The sequence below is a fragment of the Rhopalosiphum padi genome, chromosome 1, assembly GCF_020882245.1.
Source record: "Rhopalosiphum padi isolate XX-2018 chromosome 1, ASM2088224v1, whole genome shotgun sequence".
NCBI classification, from domain to species: domain Eukaryota; kingdom Metazoa; phylum Arthropoda; class Insecta; order Hemiptera; family Aphididae; genus Rhopalosiphum; species Rhopalosiphum padi.
Window position 1 is genome coordinate 85,451,357 of NC_083597.1, and position 16,066 is coordinate 85,467,422.

The 16,066-nt window shown below is 26.2% G+C and overlaps 1 protein-coding gene across 4 annotated transcripts in view; it reads left to right on the forward strand.

Annotated features, from left to right (window-relative positions):
* Positions 1 to 16,066, forward strand: part of LOC132917783 (octopamine receptor-like) — a 162,530-nt gene that overhangs the window by 94,360 nt on the left and 52,104 nt on the right. For all 4 annotated transcript variants that reach the window (XM_060978682.1, XM_060978681.1, XM_060978680.1 and 1 more), the window contains one exon: positions 10,828 to 10,977. In XM_060978682.1, coding sequence (XP_060834665.1) covers positions 10,837 to 10,977 — 141 coding nt within the window. In that variant the 5' untranslated portion in view covers positions 10,828 to 10,836. The remainder of the gene's footprint in view (positions 1 to 10,827; positions 10,978 to 16,066) is intronic.

Below are 16,066 nucleotides of genomic sequence, written 5' to 3' on the forward strand. Positions count from 1 at the left end.
ATAATAGCATGTTTTATTTATTTTTTAATTATTAGTTTGTTATTAATTAATATTTCTTATTATGTGTATTTATTATTATTGTATTTAAAACTGTTTTTTTTTTTTGTATAAATATTGCGTTTGTTTAATATAATATAATTAATTTTATTAATTATTTTTAACATGTTTACACAATATTTTTACGGTTTTTATAAAATAAAAGTTTATTTTTTACAATATAATAATATACGGTATATTATACATTTTCATTAAAAACGTCGATGTATTTTTAAACATAAATTATTACTTAAAGAACATGAGTAAAATATTGAAAAAAATTTTTTTTTCTTTTTTCCCCCTAGTTTTTAAAGTTTTTAAGTTCAATTTACTTGGTTTGCCTCTATAGGTAGTCTAAACTATATGTTTAAATTAAAAAATCAAATAAATTCAGCAATATAATAAATGAAGAATACTAATTAACTATTGTTAGTTGAATATACCTTCAACAACTCGAATAAAGTAACAAAAAAAAGAAAACTAAGGAAGTCACTTGTATATTATCAAGTTACAATTATACTTCTTCGTTGAATATATCAACGTAATGGATGTGTTAAATTTTAACTTAATGATAAGCAATAGCATATGGAAAATAATGTTGCAATCCTTTGTCGCTAATATTTCTAAGGATATTTTATAATTTATTTATAGATATTCTATTATAAATAAGTTTTTTTATTATTGGTATGGTATGTTAAACTTTTTTTTGTTAAAATAATCGCATGCAATATATCATAAGTCATAACCATGTCAAAAATTATTTTTCCAATACGATATATATATATATATATCAACGTGGTCTTTGAATTCTTGTGAAAGGCCGCGAATACAATTATAAAATATTTATTTTAAAATAGCTCAAGATGTGGTTATAATAATAATGTGATTTTTTTTAAACTATGCGTGCACATCAAAATCGTGGCTATTATAGCTATGTCAAAATTAAAACAAAAATTAATAGCTTAAAGTGGCCAATATAAAATAAAGAATACAATCGATAAATTAATTGATCTATAGGAAACGAAAACGGGCTCAATACCGCAATAAACCTCTTTAAACTTTCTGGGCAAAATGCTGAAATCAACTCTATGCTTATTAAATGTCTCCATTTATCAAATCTATATAATAATATTTTAACTATCATTTAGCGGTTATAATATACGATACATAATATTATAATTTTGCACATAATTTGACTATATTTTTTGTAATTTAACAATTGACAAAGTTTTGAACTCTGAACGGGAAACGATGAGCGAAAGCAGATCGAATAAGGAAATATGTTTAGCCATAAATGTTACTCAAATTTCAAATGTTGGTTTTATCTATGTATTCGTACATACATATAATATATTTGATGTTCGTTTTTCTTTTAATGATACAAAACAACAACGTAACTTTGAACAAAATAAAAGTACCAATACGGCGACTTAAACCATTGTTATTATTTGTAAACGAAAACTCGAATTTATTGTCTTTTCAGTTTGATAAAAATAAAATCTATACAATTGTGTGTACAGCTGTAAAACGAATAGACAAAAACAAACAAACGATTGATTTCGGGTAGTCGAGAAAAGTACGACTCACAAATTTCTGTAGGAAGTACTGCAGCTGATAGGCCACGTAGTACTGTGTTTAACTATTATCGGGCTAGAAACATTATACATATTACATGGAGTATCGACCATTATTTTATCCAATCTGATCATGTTTTTTAGTGATTTTCTATCGAGGAACACATTAAAATACATATTATTTATATATAAAATAATACATTATATATATATATATATAATATAATAAGTACTAATTATTGTTGGCGTATGTAATTTTCGCTAAAAACAACCCCCAAATATATATATAATATTTATATGTAATTTGCAACTCGTATAAAAATTAATTTTGGTAATTTACATAACTTTTAAAGGGTATAGTTAGCGCTACATAAAACTAAATAAAAGTGCATTCTTGCGCCATCTTGTACTTTCAAAAAATGTAATTTACGCCATTATTCACTTTATTCAAATTGTAGTTAGCACAACTTTAAAATAACTAAACAATTTTTTTTTTTACAGATTAACATATTGAATTTTAAATCATTGATCAATACAGTTCATTTTAATAGTTACATTTCTAGAAAATTATTAAAGAATATTTGAAAAAGTATTAAATAAGAACAATTCAGGTAATTAAATAACATATACAAATCAATCATATGTTTATAATATAAATAAATATTTTTAAGTATTCCAACAATTGAAGTTAAAACTTAAAAGAGTGACGAAGATTACATATTCTGTTTCGTTTTCTAACGTAGCTCAAATTACCAAAATTAATTTCTAGATATGGCACAAATTACATACGTGCATATATGTACCTATTGGTGGCGCAAATTTAAAGTAATAAATTGGCAAAAATACTATTTCCCATAATTGTATTATTATCGATTAAAATCAAAATTTGGGTTTAAGCTTTTGTATGTCTTTATGTAAGTACTATTATTTTGTAATACTAATTTCATAATAACTACAATAAAAATAATATTTATAACAAATATTCGAATTAAAATAAATAAGTCTTATAATAATTTATTATAACTATAACTTAAATATTAACTAATTACATTAGACATATTTAAATTAGATTTCAAAATGACCCTTCCTTAAAAATATGATTTGATAGTTTGTTACATTTTAGTAAATTGGTCATGGTGTTGCATAGAAAAATAATCATTTAACGAAACCTGATGTTAAAAATGGTGTATTATAACGTAAAAATATTTTTCTTTTGATTAGTGGATATTGATATTTTATAGTTTAATATAATGAAGTACCTGTACATTATAAAAAAAAAAACACTTTTCTGTGTTAAGATTATACTATATCGTATATATCGTAAGATTAAATAGATACTTTTTATAGATAATATATCATATTATATATGACACATGTCCAATCTATCTATATATTACTTAATATACTATAGAGCTCAAATTCAATATATTATGTTTGAAAACTATTTGAATATATTTTTATTCGCATAATTTTATCAAAAATCATTTGAATATTTTTTTTTTCGAATACATATTTATTAGAATAGTTATCTAGTTGAAATTTTACCCAACTCTGGGACTAATGTTAAAAATATAATATTTCACTCTATGAATCATTCACGGTAAATACCATATCACGTGGACACTGCAACATCCACGTCGGTAAACTCGGACGGTCGTATAATATAATAGGCGTCATCATTATTTATTATTGTTCGGTGACTCGCCGGATAGGTATTATTCGGGCGAGAGCTGTAGCAGGCAGCAGTGTAATAATGTTGCAACTATATAGTTGTGTGCGGATGTAGTATTCTGCGATTCACAATTCCACACGAAATGACTTTGCGCCGTTACCAATAAATTAGAAGACGTGTAATAAAGGCATTTACAATTTTATTTTTAAAAACCTGAAAAACGTTTGGATGTCTATATGTTTATGTTTGTTTAAAAAGTGATGATATTTTTTCAAAATACTGTACTCAAACGACCATTATTTTTAATTCGGCATATTATTATTACCTATTATTATTATTATTGTCACATTAATAATTTCCAAAATATATGCGCATACACCTGGATTATGTACCATATGGATTACTAGACCTGTAATCTGCATTATACCTATATTTATCGGCCCCATAAAATATATACTTAATGTTTATTCATTATATTTGTACAATAAAAGGAACAATTTGAACTCAAAAATATTTTTTTTCATACATTGTTATTTCAATTTGATTTGAACAATTTCAATGATCATTTTTTATAATTTATGCTACGGCTTGCCTACAGTTATATATATCTTCATTTGTATATCCAATTAAAATATTTACATTATATAGATTTTAGCTAATTCTAATTTATTTATAATAATATAATATTTAAAATACATTATTACAATTAACTGACAATATCACAACGTCGTGGAACCGTATTACTTTTAGACAAACAAAGAAAAATAAATACATTTGTATGGCTTAAGACTCCGATATATTTTGTTGAATCGTGTATCCTTATTATAATCATCAGATTTTTATTTTGGGTAGAATTGTATGCAGTATATACAAATAGTACTATCATAAAGACGGGAAAGCGTGATGTTAACACTGAATCTAATCATTGATGAATTGCATGTCGACTGCTACTGTATTTAAATAATTACCGGTGTTTATTTTACATGGAAATTAATACAAAAAATATCTATCAAGTTTTATTTTGTTTCTTCCAAACATCCTTCTAGTTTTCCCCGCATATATCATTATTATTATATAATAATACAATATTTGATTAATAAAATAAATAAACAATACTTACATACTTATATTATTAATACATTTTTTTTTTCAAAAATATCTCTTAATTTTTTTATTACTTTTTACGTCCCTACACTCTCACCGTCCAGACAATCAGAACAGTTTGTATTGTATAATTTTCATTAGAAATGTATATTTAAAACGTAATACCATGATGACGCGCGAATTAAATATTATAGTCGCGTGTAGTGTATGATGTAGACGGGACTGTATACTATCGTTGCCACATAGTGATTAACCGTATTGTGTTAAAATAATATCAATCACGGCGAGCTTTGTACGTCACGTAATTGCGAAAATTGTGTCCTGTGTGGTGAAGTACATTCACCGTGAATTCGATATCCGATTACAATATTATTATATTATACACATCGTGAGACCAATATAGGTAGGTATTCAGTTGAAGTTATGCAATCATATGATTTGAATTAATTTAGTTTCTATTAATATTTATAATAATTTATAAAATAGTGATATATTATATCAGTATAATATTTTTTTATTATACCGTATGGTTAGTCCAACCTAGCCAATCAATTATTGAATATAATTTTGAAATGTACTTTAATACCTATTTAAAATACATTGGAATTAAAAATAATACAATATATCATTAGTATTTAGTAAATATTAAATATTTACATTTCCAAAACTTCATGCCTATATGAAATTCTTCCAGGGCCGATTTTTTCTAAGTTAGGTTTTTTTGTTTTTAAGACGTTTATACATATTTTTTTATTAAATGATTAAATTCTTCATATAATCTTCAACAGCCCAAAATTATCTCCACCATATTCCAAACTAATATAGTCTCATTTATGTTCTAGCATCTCCTTCAAATATCAATGTTCTGTGCACTATCATTCTTTAATTGTACAAGCTATATTATTTTTATTTTTACAAAATTTGTATATTTAAATTGTAATTTTATAAATTTAAATTCAATATAGCTTTATATTTATAATATTGTAATATTTTTATACTACACTAATTTGATTTTATTTTCTGTACACATTGTTCAAAAATTGTAATAAGATTCAATTCCGTATATTTAAATAAATAAATATATATATATATTATTTTAAAGAATGAAAAGTTGACAGATATAATAAATATCCATATAATTTAGCATAAAAGTATGTTAGGCGTTTTGACCACTATTTTCATACTTGATCAAGAGATAATTATTTAAATTTTAAATTACAAAAATTATTTAAATACTTAACAGATTCAGTCACCAGATACTTTTAAAGTTAACGTGGCAAATATCAAAATCTTCAAAGGTCGGTTCAAAGTCTGAAACGAAAATCAAAACCACGATCGTTTTATGGAGCGCGATGAAATAACTTCTAACGTTACTACTTTTGAAACTTTATACAACCTACTTAACCGTGAAAGTTTATTCGATAACTACTATAGACTATTTCGTATACATGAAGTAACTATTATCTCAAATGCAATGCAGTCAGTTATTTGGGTGGTCCATTGCCATCGTGATTCAAAGTTCTCAAAAAATTCCAGAAGGTCGTAACATCAGATGTATAACGTGACAATCAGACACGTCGTCGAATAGGATTCATCCGTCGGACGCGTTACGTTTAGCCACAACAAAAAAAAAAAAATAAAAAATATTTTAAAGACACATAATCCACCGAAAAAATTATTGTTTACGTTGAGTTATAAATAACATATACGTCTTGTATCATCCGAATTGCTCAAAAGTAAATAGTGTACGATTTGTGCACACCAGCTGCCAGATTTGTACAGCGATCGGCATATTATGGTGTAAATAGTTCTTCTCGCGGGAGTTGATCCTCTCAATTTGCAAGATTTTTTCGTGCTCGGCTGCTCACCTCCAACCCCGCCGGTAGCGTATATGACTCTAGGTCAAAATCTAACCGCTCAAATCACTTGCAGAATCTGTGGACAGAAATGATTACCGTTGTATTATTATCACGCAAATACCGTATAATACAACGCCGCCCACAGATCAAAAACAATCGTTAACCCGAGGTGTCGACTCGCAACGCAAATATAGATGTGAACGCATTACGTGAGTTACAGTGAACAATATTGTTGGTTTTCCAACACCTCTAACACGCGTAATTGTATGATATTATTGTGTTCTGTGCACAGCGTTTGCCAAATGCCGAAAGTAGGAAAGTAAAATCATAGGTTAACGTCTTGACTAAAGTTTTTTAATTAAATTGATAAGTAAACTTGTGGAATAGAATAAAGTAAAAGTATGTGTTGTATCCATCTTAGTAATACACTAATACAGTGATACGTAACATGGTTAATTTTACGTTCAAAAGAATCCATTTTTCTCTGGTTTTTTCATTAAATATAGTGGAGTTGTTATCAAATTTAAATAAAATAATTATTATTCGAGAATCCAACAAGGCTCTTTGTGATATTTTAATTTAAGTCATGAGCACTTTAAAATTGTAATTTTTTAATAATTGTGCATAAAAAATACTAGGTATAAAAATAAATTAATTTATAAATTTACTTATACTTAACAAGCCTTATCATGAACCTCTACTATATCGTATTTAAGACAACAGCATACTATTTAACATTTAATTTATTCTAAGTTTATGTTACCAGGAAGTAAAAATTATCATTGCAAAACTAATATAAAAGATACCTAAAACAAAACCAAAAATGATCAACAAAATATACTGCATTCAAACTGTTGCTCATAACTATTTTTATTAATAAAAATGATTTTACTCTATTTAAAACTAAAATTTCTCAGAACTATAGTAAAATCACCAAATGTTCTCAATCTATAGAAAATATTATTATTAGTTTTTAAGAGTTTAAATGATCGATCAAGTTACTTCGCTTATAATAATTTATTGAAAAATATAAAAAAAATACCCAAATACCTAGATTTTGACTAATCAAGTTATATAATGTTATTCTCAAATTTAATTAGAATCAAATAACACTCTTAAATTGTGTTTACACTATCCGTTTTCATGAAGTTTTATCGTTATTTTTTTAAAAAAAAGCTTATTCGTAAGACAGGTACATCGTTTTAAATTTTTCCACTTCTCTATTAAGTCTATTAAATTTATGTGGCGTTATCATTGTTCCAAATAAAAGAGCACGTACGTTAATACTCGGCGTTACTCACCGCACTGATTTATATAAGATTATTTAGACCTTGTTAGTTACTGAACAAACTTTAAACTTGGAGTAAGTCTGTTTTAAACTTCTTAAGGCAATAGTAAAATTCTTTTATATATTTTTAAGGCATGAGTGGTGATGCGTATTATATAGGAATTATATTTCCATTACTTTCGTAGATGTGCTTTCTGTTCGATTCTGACATTCAGGAAGAAGTACGTGTGATTTAGTAGGTGACGGTGATTACAGGACAAATCTTATACGATTTATTACGTGCCAAAAACGTACGCGCTTTTAGTGATACGGTTTTAAGTATGACGAGAAAAAGAAACGGATTCGTATTCGTTGATGGTTTTAATTTCCATTGTTTTGAAATAACATTTTAGATACCACCCCAATGATACGATATTATATTTATTGTTGTTTTTGTTTTTATATATTTTCTGTAAAAACTTTTTTGAACGGAATATTTAAAAAGTTTACGTATCTCTTTGAAATATAAATCGTAAGCAGATTGGTAGCGGTCGTATTACAAGAACTCGTTTTTTGAATAGAGTTTTTCTGAGCGTAATAAAACCCCAAATAAACTGACTGGCTCAATTAGAGCAGTGAATTAATTTCCGAACTCAACTATTTATTTTTGTTGAATCTTACATAGTTAATTATATTCGTTTATTATTCCTGTTGAGAAATTTGAAGTGAATTTTTCTGGCGCACATAATTTATTCTTTCTTCTCTGAGCGAATTAAATTTTTTTTCGAAATAGACTTTTTTCATTTGTTTCTTCTCAGCAAAAGTGGTAAAAGTGATAAACACTTTTGCTTAAACCGAAAACTAAATTTTGAATCCTAGTGTTATATCGAAGTCGTCAAAAATTAAGTTAATCAGAGTGGCGTTAATGATTTACTGATAACACCTAGAAGATATTCACCTAGAAGCTTACTCACGACAACTGTTATAAAAATACTGTTAAGTTATTCAATGATGATTCAGAGTCAAATTTACTATTGTCCAACTTTTTGGTCGTTTTATAATAAAAAAACCTATGTTTGTTTTACGAGACACCATATAGTAACCAATGATAAAATATAATAAACTGTATAGCTACCATGCGTTCAACTCTTTGGGAATATACTGATAAATAGTATAATTAGTCTATATTATCTGGTTTCATGACAAAATATCCTCGACAAAATACCTCTTAAATAAAATATTCCACGTATATAATAACTTAAAATGTAAGACTTTATTATAAAAGTTGCGATTACAAAAAACAATCGAACTTTATCTAAAGTGAATGTGTGTCATTCGTTATTTTGATAGTGTGTACAGTGTGTGATATTATTACCTACAACTCGTGTCATGAACTAATTATTTTAAATTAAATTATTTAATTAACACTTTTTTTAATAATTGTATATATAATATAATATTACAATATAATTTTAATTTTTTTTAAACATTTTTAATTAATTTTTTTGTATTCTATAAATATTAATAATAATTTATTGTATTGTATTAATATCTATGTAACTTTTATAAAAAGGTTTAAATTTTGAATAAATATTTACAAGGAAATTTTTTGTCATGGAATTATTAATTGTACCGGAATATTTTGGTTTTGGAATATTTTGTCTTATCACCATATTATCATAATATTGTATTAATAATAATTGGAAAATATTTAAACACCATAATTGTTTTAAAACGTAATGTAAAGCTCAGATTATTATCAAATTATTATACACTTAAAAAAAACGATTCTTCATCGATATTTCATCGATATAAAACATAAAATTGCTCAACTGTGTCAATTGATAAATTTAGCATTGTGATCTTTCATAATATACGTTTTACGAAGAAAAAATAGTATAATCTACCATTTAAACGCACCAACATTATAGTTGACCTATTTTCATGCAATTTATTATCATTAAACACTTTAATAATTTTACATTTCGATAATAGGTAGGTATAATATGTGTTAGGCAATGCGTAAATATTTTTTATGTAGATACGTATATAAAAAAAAAGCTATAAGCCATAGCAATAATGGTATTAAATATTGTATTGTTCTCATCAATTTGTACAAATCAATAGTTAATACTTCTTGTAATTTAATTTGATTTATATTAAAAATGTTTAATGAATAAAATACAACTGTTTCAATTATTTTTTTTATTTTACAATAGTCACGTTAAATACAAACTAATTAATAAAAATAAAAATCCCATATTTTTAAAACTATATTTTATTTCATATCAGAAACACGTATCATTAATATTTAAAATAATAGTACATTCATTTAACTCGAAAATGATTGTATCAACAATGATAAATTATCAATAGCCTACCTATATATTATATAGGATAATGTGCATTGTCAACGATCACACGTCGTTTATATTATTTTATTTTATTAATATTGGTTCTTGTGTGCATTTTCGCATATTTGTATAATTAATATGTTCTAATATATCAGTTATCTGCACTTTAAACGATGACTGGTCCTGTAATAAAATAAACTAATTAATTAAACACAAGTATTTTAATATTATGCATTATTATTGTATTGCTTGATTATTTTTCATCAGACACTTGTATCTAAATTGCCTACACATGTCGCTGTGTTAAAAAACTAAAGAAAGTACCAGTGAATCGGAATATTTGTTTAAGAATATTTACAATTTAAGATTATAATATACAAATTTAAACTTACTGTGCATTAAAAAACTTAAACCGTACGTGTGATTTGTAGGCAAATATCTTGTTTTTCAATTGGTACAGCTTTAGTCAAAAATTTAGTAATATCACAAAAACAATATTTTAATAGTAGTAAGCAGCTAAATTAGCTACAATATTTATTATATAACATTTAATAAATGTATTATATTTTACAATTCAATAATGGTGTATAGATTAAAGGTAATAAGTACTATTTTTCTGAAAATGAAAAAAGTCAGTTTTATTTCTGTAATGGATTTTCTAAGTAAGAAAAATATATGAATCAAATATAGGTTATAATATGAACTACGAACTTCAAACTTTGTTTTTTCTTTTACAAGATGGTATGAAAATCAAAAAATATTGCGAAATTGATTCATCACCGTGTTATAATATATATCTGAGTACATTCGAAAAAAACCAATATTTAAACATTTTAAACACATACCTAGTCTGTCATGTTTTCGCGAGTTAACTCGTCGTCAGATGATGCCAATATTTTATAAATCTCAGTGAATATAATAGAAAATTTAATATTTAGTCGATATTTTTTATTTATTTTAGGGGTTAGCGATGAACTCGTCGTTGGCAGACAATGATACGGCCAAAGGTTCTGTCAACACCACAACCAGTTCACATGATTTATTCAAAGACAGACACCTCACCGACTACTTGTTGATAGTACTGTTCTGCCTTGTCATATTGACTACGGTGGTAAGTAAAACAAATCAAACTATTTACATATAACGTTATTTTTATTGTGGTACGCGTTATGCGATTGGCTATACACGGAAGTAATCGATGGTTATGCTATTAAAGTACTTTACTACGCGAAGACCAAATGCATATTTTATAACGGATGTGACGTTTGTGCAAAGGAGTAAAATTACTGAAATATTGTACGAGTGTTTGTCACCGTCGGGTTGTTTACAAAAGTTTCAGATTTCACCTGAATAAACATGAGTATTTATTTTTTCGATCGATTTTAAGCGTATTGATTTAAAATGTGTAACGAACAAAATTATTATATTATGTGTGTTAGATAAAGTCTATTTATATTACACCACGAATGCGGTCTTGGTCACATATTAAAATATATAAATAAATGTATATTTAAATTAGAACTATTATTGTGTTATAAACAAAAGTTTCGACAGTTATCTATCTGAATTATTCGTACCGCTAGGTGCGCTAACGATTATAATTGAGTGATTTCGTATAATGAGGAGAGTCCGGACACAGATTTAATTGTTGTACATAAATTGTACCACCGATCCCGATACGAGACACCGAAGTAATATGAATCTCAGTATTAGCTCGTCCGGTAAAGTGGTAAGACCCATTGCGATTAGACTCACGCCCAACTAGATATACGGCTGTCAAGATGTTGTTAGTATAATGTTTTACTACCCGAATACAACACGATGGTATAGAAATACTATGATATTATGTAGATTGATTAAACATTATGTTAAACAATACGTTTTTATGCAGTTACATATTTTATTATTATTTATTTGTATTATTGTAATTTTATTAATATTGAAGAGTTTTTCAGACAACACATAAATAGAATTAATATAAAAATATTCGTTGATATAAACTGATAGAAAAAAACACACCTAAAACTATACCAATGGTATTATGGTTTCAAACACTCCAGCAATTGTTATTCGCACCGGTTTAGGCAAACAAATTTCTTTATATTATGAATACGTCGTAGTCATGAACCGTGGAATACTCGTAGATTATAGATTAGATAATACTTTGGATACGTAACGCAAATTCAATCATTTATCGCTCGTTTTTTTTTTTTTTTTAATTTGGATTTAATTAACTACTGACACATGAAGACAGAAAACGAGTTAATACTTATTTCACACCACTTTCTGTTTATGCACTTTGTGATTTTCAAAAAGAACGAAGCACTCACATATTTTGTTATGAGTGTGTACAATATTACAATTAAAAAATATAATAACTTGCTTCAAAATAAAATATCGAAAAATCCTTACATTAAAACATACGACGTTATTACATTTGAATTTTAAAAATAAGTTAAGACTAACTGATTGTGAATTAAAAAACGTAAATTTGCAAAATTACGAGTATTTTTTTTAACATTTGACTAGATATAGGTAATGTTATAATTATTGATTTTGGACCCATTAGGTATTACTAATCAATAACCATCATTATACTTAATTTTGAAGGCAAATATTTGTGTTGTTATTTTTATGGCACCGTTTAAGCGTGAACTGCTTTTCATTGAAAAAATAATTAATTAATTGACCATAATTTTTTTAAACTATAGTAAGTCCCAACACTAAAACTATAACATACCTATCAATAAAAACGGTCTACCATTCGTACGAATTATTCTTTAATCTCACTTTATTTGCAGTGAAATGATGCAATCATTAAATTCTATGTTTCTCATCCTCTCGGTGTTTAAATTAAGTTCGATTTTAACTTGAAACTTATTAATTTTAGGTCTTACTATTATATAGTTATTGCCACAGTGTTGATTCCTTAACCCAACTATAAATCTATAAAAAAAAAAGTCAACGAATGAGACGATAATAGAGAATATAAATAAAAAATAAGTATCAAGGGAATATTACGTAATATTTTTTTATATGAAAAACCATGATCAAAAATATGTTTGCGTTTAGTCGTATGCTATACAATTTGTTCATTAAGTTTTTAATACGACGCTGTGTTGGAAATGTTTGAGTTCACGTTATTCTCATTGCTTAATGCATAGAAAATATTTTGATGTATTAATTTTTAAAATATCAAAACGTATAAAAATTAATAGGTATGCATTTATTATTACACTATTACTAATTATTTCATTTTGAACAAACAAAAGAATATAAGTATCAATGGTAATGTATCAATAAGAAATTGAATTTCTCAAATACAGGCAACTTGAAAAAATATAAAGTTGAATTAATAACATAATATATTAATATTATGCCCACATAATAATTGCAATTTCAGGTAACTAAAAATAACGTAAGAAGCGATATTTGTATTTTGTATATTAATATTGTAATTTAATTAAAAACGTATGAAAAAATATGTATTAACAAAATAATTTTATGAAAATGTATATGCGTACTTTTTTGTTACTCATTAGTGAATTTATCGTCAAACGATGTCCATAATAGATACTAACGACTTCAGACTACTTTTAGCTTTCGGTTAAGGTCGTGCAGATTCAATTATAGTTAATACATGGTTTTAAGCTGTAGGGCCTACAGTGTGGCAGTTGATTGTTTCATGTGTTGCTCTATAACTTTCTACATAGAGCTTTCGTCAGTAAATCTCGTTCATTTAAACTTATAATTTTATTGAATTTAGAACCCACGAATGTATTACACAGCACAGATAATAAAAATAATTCACATTCATGTATAAATATTTTTTGGATTCAAAGAAAACAACTACGAGCTTAAATTATTGTTGATTTAAGTAATTTTTTACTGAAACTTTTAAAATTTGTAATAATGTATTATTGTATTTAATAAAATATCAATTTTGACAAATATTCTCCACTCACTGATCAGAATAGTTTATTGTATGCAATAATTTATCATTAATTCAAATTTTATCCATCCTTCTTTATATTTTTTATATTAAAGCGAGTTTCTTGTTATTTTTTAGTTTATGTTCGAAGTATGTTGAAAATATTTTTCTCTTAATCGAAAATCTTGACAATTCGATTCGAAATTTATGTTATTTTTTACATAACTTATAAAAAAAAATACTTCATATCACAATTTGTACATTAGCTAGTTTTATAGTAGCATTATGGAATTTATTAAAAATATATCAAATAATAACTAATTAAATAACTTATCAAAAATATTTATTTAATATTCATACGCATATAAATATATAATAATATAATATATAATTTATATTTATCACATACTATCTTCAACAATAATTTTAAATTATTATATTTGCGTGTTACTGTTTTCGATTATAATATAATGGGTGGTGTATAATAATAGTAAACTTTACACCTTAGGTGCCAAATAGAAAACGCTTCAACTATGCACAATAAAACATACACTTGAAAAATGTTTTCGTTTAGTATCATAACGATCGATGTTAACGATTGCCTGTTACATACGTCTCGTTACGTTGATATAAACTTGATATTAAAGAGTTATCTCTCGTTAGTAGACAGCTGTAAACAATATAGCTTATTGCAACGGGGTTCGGGTATATTTGCTCTGTTTGGACCGTCAAAGTAGGCGATGTTTTGAACTCGATTCAACACGTTTTCGATGTATTATCAGGAAATATTACATTTATTTTTTTACGTCATAACTTATATATTCGGCATCAAACTGTAAAGTCTAGTCAGTGGGACAGCGAAACCATTATAGTTGCTACCCAGAGATTGGTCGAGCTATTTGGCTTGTGTAGTAAACCCGATTCGGCATTTATTATTTTTTTTTAATTTTTCAAATTATTGACATATTTTAGAGAACGTGCTGTTTAATGGTAGGACTAAAGGCGCACAAACTGTTTTTGCCAAATAGCCTCATGATCGTTATAAATAATTATTTTCGAACGGTTGCAGAATTTTGCAAACCGATCACTACAATATCTCGGTGTCAGGTATATTGTCACTTTCATCAAATATTATATAAAATATTCGAATCCAACCTTCGATTCACGTTGAATTCAAACAAAATCCGCACGCCCGATTGTATCAGCAATTTGATTTCACGCACAGACACTTTGATATATAACCAGAAAGGCAGCTCGACAGAAAACACCCACGGAAAAAATATACAAGTCAATGTATTATACATGTGTGTGTTATAATTGCTGTACAGGACACTTTAACTATCTGACAATAATTATATTTAGCCACGCAGTACGTTCAACAAGATTTTAATGTGTTGCTGAGAAATGTAGATAAAGAAACAGAGTACTCGTAATTTAAATGAGAATAAACTAAGTGATTTGTTTAACATAATAATTAAAAAAATATATAAATAGCTAACTAAAACTAAGTATGGCTACTTATATACGCGCAGTGATGTGACTATTTGACAAATTCGAGTTTACGCTGATTAATAGTATTATTATGATGATGTTGTTTGGCAAAAAACAATTGTCTTGCCCTTTAATCTATCATTAAACACAATCACCATATGTCAATAATATAATAAATTCTAAAAAATAGTAAGTGCTGAATTGGATTTACTGAACTTGGCCATTATCATACAGGTAGACGGCGCCTTGATTTTAGCTCCAGACATAACTAATGTAATATCAGACCTCGGGGTGAAAAGCTTTGTCAGAGAACCACCGTATGACATAAATAATTAATTATATTAATTATTTGATAATACGTTATTATAATATATTATTTATATGACGTAAATTATAAAGTAGGTAATCTCTCTATTGTATAATAGAAGTTGAGCGTACCTTGTAATTAAGTATTAGAATTCACTAAGTTTTCAAGTTGAAAATCAAATTATTGTATCATTTATTTTTCATTATATAAAGAAATACAAAAAAAAAAATATCACAAACATCATTGTTAATTTTAAATGTATTGTAAATACATCCATTACTTCGATCAGAGTCTAAAAGTTAAATATTTAATTTGTAGTTAAATAAAGTTCACATTGAAAATGTTCAGTAAAATGTTCAATATCCAATAAATTATGTACGAGAAGTCATTTAAATAACTAATACCAAACACATTTAAATTGGAACGTTTCTATATAACTATTACATACGTTATAAGATAAGCTATTACAGA